Below are 15,207 nucleotides of genomic sequence, written 5' to 3'. Positions count from 1 at the left end.
TATAATAATGACATTTCGATTTAACTCGGAATACTTTTACTCGATGACATTGACATTTAGTTTTTCTCTGCAAGAGAATTGCGGTTATGACTTGACATTTAGTGGTGCTTGATTTTACGTGACTTGCATGTATCAACTAAACTTTCATTTTTCTCCTGTAACCTGCAATTCATACCCATCAAGCGGGATATATAAACTGACACTGTTAGAGAGTAATGCAGACGCATATATATACCTGTGCGGTGTACACCTGCGCTAGCACTATCCTGTCAAAGTATTAAAATATATTCCATTTCTTTTCTCTTGGTGATTTTAGGAGTGATGTGAATAAGGTATTGTAGTGTTTGAGTTTTTTTAAGAATAAGTTGGAACGAAGTATTAATGATTATATATATATATTATATATATATATATATATATATATATATATATATATATATATATACACGTATATATATAATATATTATTTATATCCTCTATTTATTTATGATTATATATTATATATATATATGTGTGTGTGTGTATATATATTGATATTTCTATTTCGCTAACATATATAAGTTTATATATTATAAATTACATATTTTATTTATATTTGGTTTGGGTGATTGCTTTGTAAACATTTTCTATATTTCAACTCCTCTTTTTTTTTTAGGTTATGATACAAGCTTCATGGCCTCTTAGAATAAATTTATATACAACATTCTAATTTTTTTAATACAGGATAATGAAGAAGCCAATTAGAATATGGTCACAAGACAGAAAACGTCGATATGGAGTTGTTGCCAACGGCTTTCAGGATGTCATAGAGAAAGGTGCAGCAAAGCTAGGTATACAAGATACTAGCACTTTAACTGTAGTACTGGAAGAAGATGGCACTGTTGTCGATGATGCTTACTGGGAGAATCTGGCACCTGATACCAAACTCATCTTCCTAGCAGCTGATGAGGCACGGCATCCTTCTCCACTGTCAGTACCAAGCAACTTGCTGTTTGTATCTGATGAAATAAATGGTCCGATGGGAGACGAAGAGAGGGCAGTCAATCTCCTCAAATCATTGGAACAAAATCCTGCATCAGTTGCATTGCTAAGCTTGTCTGACCTAGAGGTCATCAAAGATGCAAATATAAGCTCTTTGGAACTGCCTAAACAGACCTCAGATTCTTCCCTACAGTTGCAGGAGTTATGTATTGAATTTTATGTTAAGAAGAAGAAAGAAGCAGAAGCAATGGAATTAGTTGACCTTCTGAAGGAACATTTAAAGGGTAATGATACATAAATTAAATGTGCTGTTCTTTCAGCCGCTAAACCTTTATAAAGGAAAGCCCATTTTCAGTAGTAAGATTGTGAATCCCATTGATATTTTTAAAATATTAAATACAGAAGTATCTTATATCTGAAATGACTCAAGGTGAAGTGGTTTATAAAGAATACATTTGAACCCAAATGTCAAAACATCGGTATCATATATTTATTATTAAAAATATTAAAAAATTAAGAAAAGTAGTTTTAAGAAAAAAATATAGCTTGATAGATGTATATTAAAGAAATTAAAGAAATTGAAAATTATAAAATATGAAATCTGTAAATATATATATATATATGACGCAGTCGTTTATACATAAAAGTTAATTCAGACAAATATATAAAATATGGGTCATATATATATATATATATATATATATATATATATATATATATATATATATATATATTAAATGAAATCTTTATTTTGCTTGAAGGATAGAAATTATATATTATATATTATAGTTTGGTCATATATTAAATGAAATCTTTATTTCGCTTGAGGGATAGAAATTGTATATTATATATTATAGTTTGGTCATATATTAAATGAAATCTTTATTTCGCTTGAGGGATAGAAATTGTATATTATACATTATAGTTTGGTCATATATTAAATTAAATCTTTATTTCGCTTGAGGGATAGAAATTGTATATTATATATTATAGTTTGGTCATATATTAAATGAAATCTTTATTTCGCTTGAGGGTTAGAAATTGTATATTATATTATTATAGTTTGGTCATATATATATATATATATATATATATATATATATAACATAATATGTTTTTTCAGAACATAATAAGGGGCGTTTCGATTTACTATTATAGCGACAATATACGTTTCTGTTCTATATATAAAAGAGACAAAACATAATGTGGCAACTTTCACTTCCGGTCTTAGATACGTGTCTGTTGCATATAAAGAGTAGACAACGCTCTCACTATACCAGTTCTGTCTCGTGGGGACAGAAAGTGGAAGATATATTTTATATTTTCTTGTAAACTTTCTCGTAATAGTCCTGATATATATATATATATTAACTTCCCCGAGGTATCAGACATAACTGCTGCTGATATTACACCCATACCCCCATCAGCAGGTCATTCCACAGCCTTCTCCAACACCCTCTCAAATGGACGACCTAATTATTGAAGCTCCCTATCAATGGAACAACATGACAATTGATGTTCGTAGGGATGGCAGATATGCCTGGTCATCGACTCACCATAAATATAGAGACCCTGGATATGGCTTCAATCATAGATTCCAGGCGGGTAGGGAGAGGAGATGGAGTGGATATGGCTTCAATCATAGATTCGAGACGAGTAAGGAGAGGAGACGGAGGTGGTGGAGAAATCACTTGAGAAGGAGAGGGAAAATGATCATAAGAAGAGGGAAGCAGATGCCTCAAACAAATCCTAATATATCTCAACAGACTTCAACCATACCAGATGCAACAGTTGGATCGTCATCGTCTTCTGTAGCAGTCGGTGAGACGGCTCTTCCCCGTTCAGATAACCACCAACAAAAAGAGTCATCGTCTTCTGTAGCAGTCGGTGAGACGGCTCTTCCCCGTTCAGATAACCACCAACAAAAAGAGTCATCGTCTTCTGTAGCAGTCGGTGAGACGGCTCTTCCCCGTTCAGAGAACTACCAACAAAATGAGTCATCGTCTTCTGTAGCAGTCGGAGAGACGGCTATTCCCCGTTCAGAGAACTATCAACAAATGATTAAGTGCTTGAAAACACAATTGGAAAAGGAATATCAAAATAATGTAAGATTATCTCAGCAAAATGCTTATATATTATATATAACCAAGCAACTCGTTAACCAAGCAACTCGTTAAGAGTTATTAAAATCTTTGAGATCCTTATCATTGTGTCTATTGTATTACTAGTAAATAATAATATAACTCTATCAATATATATAAATGTTAATTATAGATATTTTATAAACTAATTATATAATTATCTGTATATAGTATTAAGGTATTATTATATAATATTAAGGTTTTATATAATATTAAGGTTTTATTATATAATATTAAGGTTTTATTATATAATATTAAGGTTTTATTATATAATATTAAGGTTTTATTATACAATATTAAGGTTTTATTATATAATATTAAGGTTTTATTATAATGTTTATTACATATCGTAATGTTTATTATATATAATCTAGCTTTAATGTTTATTATATATAATCTAGCTTTAACTAGCTTTAATAAACTAATATGTTCCAAATAAATCTTTTAAAATATCAACATATTTATTATTACCACCACAAAATGAAATTAAGAATAAAATATATGAAATATCTCCTTATTATTTTTTTTTTAATAATATGAATATATATATATATATATATATATATATATATTCACCAATTAGTCTTTAAAAAACATTTCACTAGCCGTTGCAGCGAGAGTAACACATACATATATATGCGCGCGTGCGACTCTTCCACCATGTCAGAATTGAAAAATGTGCTAAAGTTTAAAAAATTGACTGAGCATGCTTTCACGCCCTTAAAAGGTTCAAAATGTGCTGCCGGGTTTGATTTATGCAGCGCTTATGACCTGACAATTCCGGCTAATGGGAAATCCCTCATAAAGACAGATATTCAGGTAGAACTTCCTGAAGGGTGTTATGGTAGGATTGCACCAAGATCTGGTCTGTCATGGAAGCACCATCTTGATGTGGGAGCTGGTGTAATAGATAGAGATTACAGAGGTAATGTTGGCATAATCTTGTTTAACCATGCCAAAAATGATTATAAAGTAAAGAAGGGTGATCGTGTTGCTCAACTGATCTGTGAAAAAATTATATATCCCGACATAGAACAAGTTGAAGAACTGACAAAGACAGAGCGTGATGAAGGAGGCTATGGATCTACAGGCAAACATTAATGAATTATATATATGTGTATCATATAGTAGTTGTTATTAACATATATTATAACCTATCAAACTATAGATACTTTAACTATTATAACTATATAATCATATAAGGGATAATTTAAACTACTATATATATATTCGTTTATTTATTATATTATATTCTTACTTATACAATGTTCTAAATAAATCTTTTAAATATCGATGTGTTTCTTGAAAAGCCTTCTTAGTATGTAAACATAAAGAATAATCCTTTAAGAGTGTTATATATTGAACATTATTAGTATATAAATTATTTGTTTTATTATTATTATTATTATTATTATTATTATTATTATTATTATTATTATTATTATTATTATTATTATTATTATTATTATTCGTTAACGATTCATTCAATTGCATATCTTCGTTAACCGGAGATTTTATATTATTTTTCATAAAACTATTACTATAAATGTTATCATGGATCTCACTAGTAATGTCATCAATTGTATCGATTAATCTTGTTATCATACATATGTTCATTAAAAGCATATTTTTGCCATATAAATTAGATAGATTAATATGGGTGCCAAGTTGAATCTTACTACCGCAGAGTGGTACTTGGAACAAATTAACACGTTGCTTGTGTCCATTATTTATCTTATTATTTTTTACCATAGTATAATGTATATAATCACTCATCCATAGTTTTGATTCATCATAAATATGACCACGAGATTGTGGTCCTAGATATAATGTTGTTACATTTCTATTATAAGTCTCATTAAATTCTTTCACAAATTGATCTTCAAACATCTTACCTACCATTGGAGCAATATAAGTTAAATTACAAATTGTAAAGGACTGTAATATATGTCTTGTATGATTTAATTCACTGACAATATTATTGATATGTAAACGTGTTAAATCTTTATTTTTATTCACCGACACGAATAAACTTTCCAATTTACTCTTATATATATTTGAAATAGTGTTTAGTTTATTCATATAGGTTTCACTTCGACATGTCGTAGAACCCAATATGTAAACCATGTTTCCAGTATTTACAATATTATTATTGTTAATAAAATCTGTAATCTTCAAAACAGGTTCATTCTCTGGAGTAGATTCCTTTATATGTATGTCGATATTTCTATCGATAATATTTTTGTTGTTAATATCTATAGGACAACTTTCTTTATGTTTACAAATTTCCAAACAAAGGAATTTTTCATTATTTCCAATCAGCTTTACAGTATTTTTAGGTTTTCTATAATTTGGATCATCAATAATCTCTGGACTAATGTCATTACTATCATTATTACTATCATTATTTTCACTTTTTTCAATTTCATTTGTTTCATCACTATCACTATTATTTCTATTATCAGTATACCCAATATCAATATAGTCTATATTATAATCTATATTACTATCACAATATAGACCACATCTCCCATCATTAAATCTCTCATTATCGATACAATTACAAGATATTTCTCTAGGAATACATTTCAAAAGAGCTTCATCAAATGTCATATAATAGTTTTCTTTATCACGGTTAAATCCGTGCCGATCATTAATTTCCATAATAGCTCCTTTCAATGAACCTTTTAGTAAGATGTGATCACTAATATTTGTTAGTTTTAATATATCATCATTTTTAAGTTCTTTCGAAATATTCAAGTTTTTGTTAATGGAATACTACTCATTATATTATTTTGATGTTCGTCACTTGAATGAGAATTATCGACATATTCTTCTTCTATACGTTCAACAATATTTAAACTATTATTCTTTAAATATTGTACAATAGCATTATCAATAGTGGTATTATGTAGAATGTTTTCTGTGGCTTCTATTTTTGAAATAATAACATTTCGAAATTTTTCGATACAGCTTGTACAAAATTTATTGTACATTAGATCGTGTACCAATGGACCATCTTCTGCTTGAAGATCTTCAAAATTACTGTTATTTTTTCTATGATCATCAGACATTTTGCTCTTTATTATATAGATCGCATATATAATTATATATATATATAAATACAAACATTTATTTTATATATACATGTAAATATCAAGACCACTGTAATAAAACACCTTTTAGATTATTATAATAAAACAATTTTTAGTTGGTTTAAATGTTAATAATGTAATAATAATAAAATAGCTTTTAGCTTAATATATTTATTAAATAATCTTTATATTAATACATATATATATATATATATATATATATATATATATATATATATATATATAGGCAACTATAGTTTCAATAATTATACATTTATCCTTAAATATCATCACATGGTGTGTTTAATTAAAACCATTTTCCAAGAAATTTTCTTCATATAAAATATTCTTTGGACATTTAATAATCTCTGGTGTATATAATTTTTGTGATAAGAAAAATCCTATGATGAAACCAATAATTAAAAGTCCGACTCCACTGATGACAATAATACTGATAAAAATTCTATTAGCCGTACATATAGAATAGCCATTGTCAGATACTTCATTATTATATTTGAAAGTTGCTTTTTTTACAGAATTATAATCAAATTCAGTTGTCGTTACCGTTTCGATAGGATTGTCATCCGACTCGGGAGTTGCTGTTGTTGTGGTTAATATTGTTTCAATAGGACTATCGTCAAATTTGGTTGTTACAATTTCAACAGGGCTGACACTTGATTTTGAAATCGTCATCGTTGTTCTTGCTGTTGTCATTTCAACAGGACTGTCGTCCGACTTGGGAGTTGCTAATGTTTCATCAGAACTCGTCATCGTTGTTCTTGCTGTTGTCATTTCAACAGGACTGTCGTCCGACTTGGGAGTTGCTAATGTTTCATCAGAACTCGTCATCGTTGTTCTTGCTGTTGTCATTTCAACAGGACTGTCGTCCGACTTGGGAGTTGCTAATGTTTCATCAGAACTCGTCATCGTTGTTCTTGCTGTTGTCATTTCAACAGGACTGTCGTCCGACTTGGGAGTTGCTAATGTTTCATCAGAACTCGTCATCGTTGTTCTTGCTGTTGTCATTTCAACAGGACTGTCGTCCGACTCGGGAGTTGCTACTGTTTCAACAGAACTGTCATCAAGTTCTGTTGTTACAGTTTCAACAGGGTCGACACTTGATGTAGGAATTGTCATCGTTGTTCTTGCTGTCGTCATTTCATCAGGACTGTCGTCCGACTCGGAAGTTACTACTGTTTCAACAGAACTGTCGTCCGATTCGGGAGTTGCTACTGTTTCAACAGAACTATTATCAAGTTTTGTTACATTTTCATCAGGGTCGATATTTGATTTAGGAATTGTCATCGTTGTTCTTGCTGTCGCCATTTCAATAGTATTATCGTTTGACTCGGGAGTTACTACTGTTTCATCAGGATTGTCGTCAAGTTCTGTTGTTACATTTTCATCAGGGTCGATATTTGATTTAGGAATTGTCATCGTTGTTCTTGCTGTCGCCATTTCAATAGTATTATCGTTTGACTCGGGAGTTACTACTGTTTCATCAGGATTGTCGTCAAGTTCTGTTGTTACATTTTCATCAGGGTCGATATTTGATTTAGGAATTGTCATCGTTGTTCTTGCTGTCGCCGTTTCAACAGAGTTATCGTTCGGCTCGGGAGTTACTACTGTTTCATCAGGATTGTCGTCAAGTTCTGTTGTTACATTTTCATCAGGGTCGATATTTGATTTAGGAATTGTCATCGTTGTTCTTGCTGTCGCCGTTTCAACAGAGTTATCGTTCGGATCGGGAGTTACTACTGTTTCAACAGGACTATTATTAAACTTTGGAATTGTCATTGTTGTGGTTATCGTCCCTATTGGTCTAGAATTTAAGAAATTATTCTCGTCAGATAGTGTGGTCGCTTTTGTTATAAATATTGTGTCTATTGCCTCAGGCTCTGTACTCAATTCTGTAGTTTCTTCAATTACTGAAATGTTAATATTTTTTCCTGAGTCATGGATAAAAATATCAATATTTTCTTCTGATATATTTTTTCCTGATGAGTTATTATTATTATTATTATTATTATTATTATTATTATTATTATTATGATTTGAAAATTTAGTATCATCTTTATAATGAAGACACTGATTATGGTACCCAGATATGTTCTGAAAGATATATTCTCTAGTCTCAAGACTCAATGGGGTACACTTTTCCTGGCTAGCATACCAACCACAGTATGGATCTCTCAGACCAATACACGACTGGCAAGATTTGGCTCGAAAACAACGATGAAGATCAATTGATTTAATTTCATCATAGGTTATTATAATCAATTTTTTTCCTCTACCTCTCTTTTTTATAAGGTGTAAATTTGTTATAGTCTTTGGTCGTGAAAAGATTCGAATTTCTTCAATAATAATTGGGTCTACAAGATGTATATTTTCATACGACAAAACATTTACGAGTTTTATTATGGATAAAGTTGTTCCTAAAAAGATGACATCAACTATTCGTCCATCCTGAAGTTTAATTTGAGGGTCAACAGCGATCTTAGTAAAACGATATCGAAGAGTATTAATAAATGGACGACCAAAGAACCCAGGGACAGCTGTATTCATGAGAGTGTGTGATTGCATAAAGGCTATAAATTCGTCAGGAAAACTTTGATTATTAGGAGCACAACTACCAGGTCGTATTTTAGGTATCTTATTCAGAGGCATGGTAAGCCAATTAGAATTTTTTGTTTCCTGTTCCTTAAAATCACCATCGAAAGTATCTTGAATGGAACGGATAGAAAAAGCACACACAGCGGACCCTGGAATAGAGTTTGGTGGCGTTGTAAATACAGCATAGACAATATCATGAATCTGTCCTCCGTATACACCAGTGATGATATTGGTGACGGACTGGATTTCATCAAAATAGAAAGGAAATTCTCCGGGAACAGAACAATTGAGTCTGCTCTTCAAGAAGGATGTCCATTTGGTCTGAGATTTTTTATCACCTTGATCATTCTTACATACACGAGCGACTCTCGAATAAACTTTTTTACCACAATTCATAAATTCTATGGCTGTTTCACGGAAGAAAAAATATACAAATTCACCATAACCGAAAGACTGTACAAAGTTGGGGGCGTTAAGTTGTTCATATGTAGCAGCTTGTGTCGTAAGTCGATTCTTGGAGATGATATGAGTTGTTCCCTGGAAATTTGCTACTGTCCCAGAATATAATTCACCATCAACATAGACATGTGTAGAATTTTGTCTGGGATCGAACGGACATTGCCCAACGCCTTTATATGTCTCGGTAAAAATAAAGGTACCAGCAGTCTCTTGAATATAATATCGACATAGAGGATTATATGCATTTGTACCACAAACTAGATATTGGTTCTTGTCTATTTTTATCAAGACCCGCATATAATTTTGGCAAAACTCTTTATTTTTTCCCTTTAAAAAACATGTGTGAATATCCGTCTCGGTAGGATACCAAATTATTCTTTGACTTATATTTTCCTTTATATTCCTAATCGAAAGATTATATACAATGTTTCTTCCTCCAATAAGTAAAGCTTGACCATCTCTCCCTAATAGTTTAAAGTAATCTGTAGTGGTACTATTATCCCCTGAAAAGGTTTGTATTTTTAGCCCTTTTAACAAAACAATATTATTGGTGCTAGCCATATTATACAAATCATTAGCAGTACAGGTTGCAACAACAGCACAGGTTGCAATAAAAAATAAAGTCGTACCGAAAAAGTGGAATATCGGCATGTTTAAGACTTTAGAGATTCTTATTAGAAAATTATATGATATATAAAACTATATATCTGTGTTTGTAATATATAATATATATATATATATATTATATTTTTATACAATTATATGCTTTGTTATCATCAACTCCCCGGCCTCATTCTTGAAATATTTTATCCTAATAAAGAAAGGATATTTTTTTCACATCTATACCTTATTATAAAGTATATTATATTTCAATTTAAGGTAATTTCTTATAAAATGAACTGATAACTAATAATATAATTTTATTTTCATAAACACAATTGACAATTTTATAAAAGTTCATATATTTTACAACTGATAAATTAAATACATATATGAGATGGACAGAGAGATGGGAAGGGGGGAGAGGAGAAAGAGGAGGAGGAGGAGGACATGTTTAGAGAAATAGGTTTATTGAGGGAGTGGAGAGGTTCATCAAAAACCACGTTTATAAAATATTTAGAGGAACAGGTTTATTGAGGGAAGGGAGAGGTTAATCATGACCACCTCCTTTATGAATATATATATACATATATATATATATATATATATATATATATATATATATACCAACTTGAATAAAAATTCTAACGATTATTTATTTTATAGATGGTATCATTATATCCATAGATGGTTTAATAATAGTTTTTAGTGGAATCGTGGTGGTGGTGGTGGTGGTTGTTGCAGTGGTTCTAGTAGTAATATTGTCAAGTAGATTATTAAGACGATTTACATTTTGATGATTTCCACCGTTATCTTTGGCAGTCATAATAGCAGAGTTGTCGTCGTCACATGAATCTATTGTTGTATTTTGAAAATTATTTGGACTTGTGTTTTTGAACGGGGAAAAGGATAATGTTTGTGTCATGTATTGGAAATTTATATCATCATTTCTATCGCTATCATTATTAATATTGTCATAATTTGAAGAAGAAAAATTAGTAACATCATATCCATCAAATATATTGGGTGCATCTTGCACCATAATGTCTCGATTTGCGTTTTCAAGCGAGGTATATGAAAGCGAGTGAGGGGACATGTAAGGTAGATAATTATCACCATGCCTATTTGATGCTTGCCTGAGCGTAATTGTATCGCTTTCTTCACCTTCATGTGTAACTGTATCACTTTCTTCAGTCTCAATCATATTTTCGAGTGCATTTGTAAGAATGTCGAAAGAAGAAACGACTGTTGGTGACAACGTTCTCCGATGATGATTTTCTATATTTTGAGAGTCTATTCTAACGTTATTGACTTGTATTTCTTCTTCATCATCATCATCATCATCATCATTGTCATCATCATTATTATCATCATCATCATCATCATCATCATCATTACTATTGTTATCATCCTCTTCCGGATGAATTGGAAAATATGGTTCCCTATAAAAACCCATTGGTCTCATTTTATTTGACTCATCTTCAATATCTTTTTTTGATAATCTAGAAGCCAATAATTCTTTTTTGATTATGATCCTTTTAAGTAACCAAAAAAAGTCTTTGGGTTGTCTCATATTTACGAGTGAGTGGTAGTCTTTTTCGTTTTCGTTATTTTCTGATACCCATCCGTCTCCTCTGGCTATGGGTTTAAACACTTGTTCGTTCCAGTCTTGCATTGACACATTATCTTTCTTACGACAAAAATCTCTGAGTCTCAGTAGAGTATTTTGTGAAGCTTTGTCGATAAATATTTCTGTTGCTTTATCGGGATTGAAAGATGTGAATAATGTTTTAAGCGATCGACAAAAAAAATGATGACATGTTTGTTTTTTATAATTTTTACCAGATATACATGTTAATTTTGATATACAAGGGGGCACAATCATATCGCGCATGTCTCCTGGTGCATTTCCAGCTTCTCTATAATTAAACTCGTCCTGTTTCATAACGGTGCCTCTTCTAATAGCCTTTCTCGCGCCTTTTCTTTGATCTATCAACGAAGCCAAATCAACTGTAATAAGGCCTATTATTGTCATATTTATATATTTGTTTATATTCCATAAAACAATCATACGTTCCAATGGGTCACTTGCACCTTCTATTGCTCTAAAAAGCGGATTTAGTTGTAAAGCTTCTAATAAATGTTCATTATGTAGATGTTTCTCCATTGAAATCATATTTGCATTTTTCCTCGAGATAGGTGAATCCATGATAAGTTCTAAAAATCGTTCTTGAACCTCTTTTCGATTATTAAAATCAAGAGACGCTCTCTCACCACCTTCCCTATGTTCCTCATAATTATTACTAGTGTTACCCGGTATTGTGTTTTTTTTTTGAAAATTCTCGCACATTTGCATGAATAGAAGTGATAATTGTTCCCTTTTTTATACCGAAGCATTCCTCGATTAAATTTAATATAACTTGCAATGTGATGAATGGCATGTTATTATTATCAATATCTTTTTTCTTTGGTTTCTTTAATATAGTTTGAATCTTCTCACAGTTTATATCTTCTTGTTCACTAGATAACGTGATATAATCTAAATTATCATCTTGATTCCTATTTCTCTGTCCTTGTTCATTAGACATTATTCCTTTGGTTGAATTATTAATATTTTTATTTTTCTTTCTTTGAATTATACTGTCATTCTCGTTCCAGTGAGAACATCCTTCTCCTGGACTGTAGTCAGCAAAACTCGGATTTTGATTTTTCGTTCTTTGAATTATCCTATCACTCTCATTCCAGTGAGAACATCCTTCTCCTGGACTGTAGTCGACAGAATTTGTAATATTGGTATCTGTCTCTCTCATTATTATATCATCGTTATTATCATCATCATCATCATTATTATTATTATTATTATTAGTAGTAGTAGTAGTAGTATTATTAGTATTATTAGTATTTGTAGTAGTATTAATAATATTATTAATAATATTATTAGTATTAGTATTAGTATTATTATTATTGTCATCATCATCACTACTAATATCATAAATAGGGTTATGATTATCGTTTAATAACTTTTGTTTTTTTATGGGTGTCTGTTTCTTATTGGTTTTATTTTTTTTCCGACTATCATTATTTTTCTTTTTAGATGTTTTCCTATCGGTAATCTTCTTTTTTTCTTTTGGTTGTTCCATTATTCTAGATTTTAATATAGACATACCGTATTTCTGTAAAAAATCCATTTGTTCCATTTTTGATGATAAATCACTCAACATATTGGCGACGTCCGTAACAAGTGGAACAGATAATGTAGATGACACGAACCCTTCCGGGTCATTCTGATCAAATTGGGAAAAATGTCGAGCTGTACCAATTGGATTAGTACAAATCGTTGACCGATTGAGAATATTTGACAAAGTAAAATACCCTGCTTGTTTTTTATTTAATTTCAAATTAACAGCTGCATGAACTACTGTCTGGGATAAATTACCGTTCGTTAAAAGAACAGCAGTTAAAATCGGTACAAATAATTTAAAAATCAATATACGATGTGCATGATAGCCTATGAAATGAAGAATATTAAATTGAATTTGTTGAAGTATACTATATAATAAAATCCATTCCTGTTTGATAGCCATCACCAAAAGAAATTCCTCAACTTCTTCTTTTATAGCAAGAGGTGATACTGTTATATTATTTAATATTTCTATATGAGAAAAGTGTAGTACAGTAGATACAAATTCAACGACAGCGTTTTTTTTATCAGCATGAATATGATTTGATGACCTGATGATGTGCTTAAGTCGTTCCATCGGATCATTCGTATCCCCGGATTGAAGCTTATAGCCACTTTTAGTTATAGTCTGTCTCCATATATTAGTCCAATTTACATTGTTTGTTATAACATCATTTTCTAAATTATCATTTTTATGGTATTTATATTGTATAACAGCTTGTAATAATGGGAAAAAGTTTGATATTCTTCCACCACATATAATATCAGAGAGTATAATACTTTCTCTGGAAAAACAATCTCCCGTGAATGCCAGAGAAAAGTCATGTTCGTTCATGGGTGAAGCTTTGGTTATATTTATATCAAAAGATACATGAGACATGGCAAAGGGATTGTGATGCATCATTCCTCCTCTTTCGGTTGCATCCTCAATGAAATAAAAATAGCGCCAAAAACGAAGTCTTCTTATATCGTCCTCTGTTATATTCATATCTTTATTAACAAGTTGTTTTTTAACTAGTCGTATATTTCTACTATAATTCGCTTCAGATGCTTCTAACGGTCTCTTCATAAGAATTTCTCCCATTCGTCTTGAACTTTTGATGCAACAAAGCCAATTAACCGTACTTGCACCTATAGGAAAAATAACATTCTGAGGTATACCCCCTCTATATTTAAAAGATACCAGTTCGCCTATTCCTGGCAAAGGGTCATTTGAAAAATAATTTTTATTAAACAAATTACATTCAGTTAATCGACGTATAAGATATGTATGTAAAACCGGATTATTAAAAACTTGCCACGAGAGTGGAGTTACCGTCGATACGCTGTTTGTATAATCCTGGAGAACATCTAACATATCCATTGATAGAACCATCCTTTCTCTAGACGAAGGACCACCACCTCTCACCAAGAATATTTCCGATGAGACACCTGGTATAGTTTTTGTATAGTCTCTTAAAGCTATAAGCGGGCCTTTATTTTCATATTTGAATTTTTTAATTTTAAATGACGACAAAACATCTACACCCTGTATAGAGTCTGATAAAAATTTCTCCATTTGCCTTTTATATATATATATATATATTTAGATATGTATATTAATATTTTATATATATATATATATATATATATATATTAATATTTATATATATATATATATATATATATTAGTATTTTATATATATATATATTAATATTTTATATATATATTAATATTTTATATATATACATATATTAATATATTACATATATTATCTTTTTTACAATAAAGGTAATAGAAACAAATCAAATTATAGATTATATTTCATATTTAATATATAACTCATTTTAACACTATAAATATATATACATATATACTATAATATATAGTTTATAATATAAAGATTTTCAAGTCCTAAAGGAATCTATAATATCAAATTGGAGGATGATTGTTATTGTTAACTACCTCAGCATATGAAGGAGGTAGAGATTCTTCAGTGATATATGAAAGAGATAGAGATTCAGTGATATTATTTTTCATCTTCTTTTGCATAAATACTTTTAACAAATGATATATTAAATTTATAATTGATAACATCATCCATATTACACTAATAAAATATACTAGACATCCACATATCTGTGGAACTCTATTAG

General features: G+C 30.3%; 2 protein-coding genes across 2 annotated transcripts; both read left to right on the top strand.

The window, feature by feature from the left end:
• The first annotated feature begins 728 nt into the window (after positions 1 to 728).
• Positions 729 to 1,280, top strand: LOC125024839 (DNA fragmentation factor subunit alpha-like). Its single transcript, XM_047612610.1, has one exon. The coding sequence runs from the start codon at positions 729 to 731 to the stop codon at positions 1,278 to 1,280; it is 552 nt and encodes a 183-aa protein (XP_047468566.1).
• A 2,503-nt stretch (positions 1,281 to 3,783) lies between these two features.
• Positions 3,784 to 4,224, top strand: LOC125024838 (deoxyuridine 5'-triphosphate nucleotidohydrolase-like). Its single transcript, XM_047612609.1, has one exon. The coding sequence runs from the start codon at positions 3,784 to 3,786 to the stop codon at positions 4,222 to 4,224; it is 441 nt and encodes a 146-aa protein (XP_047468565.1).
• The last annotated feature ends 10,983 nt before the right edge of the window (positions 4,225 to 15,207 follow it).

Source organism: Penaeus chinensis, unplaced genomic scaffold, assembly GCF_019202785.1.
Source record: "Penaeus chinensis breed Huanghai No. 1 unplaced genomic scaffold, ASM1920278v2 CTG_6648, whole genome shotgun sequence".
Classification (NCBI taxonomy): Eukaryota; Metazoa; Arthropoda; class Malacostraca; order Decapoda; family Penaeidae; genus Penaeus; species Penaeus chinensis.
This window is presented reverse-complemented; position numbering and strand designations above follow the sequence as displayed.

What these genes read in the sequence shown, in the direction of transcription:
- LOC125024839 (XM_047612610.1), top strand. Translation starts at nt 729, where the DNA reads ATGAAGAAGCCAATTAGAATATGGTCACAAGACAGAAAACGTCGATAT.
- LOC125024838 (XM_047612609.1), top strand. Translation starts at nt 3,784, where the DNA reads ATGTCAGAATTGAAAAATGTGCTAAAGTTTAAAAAATTGACTGAGCAT.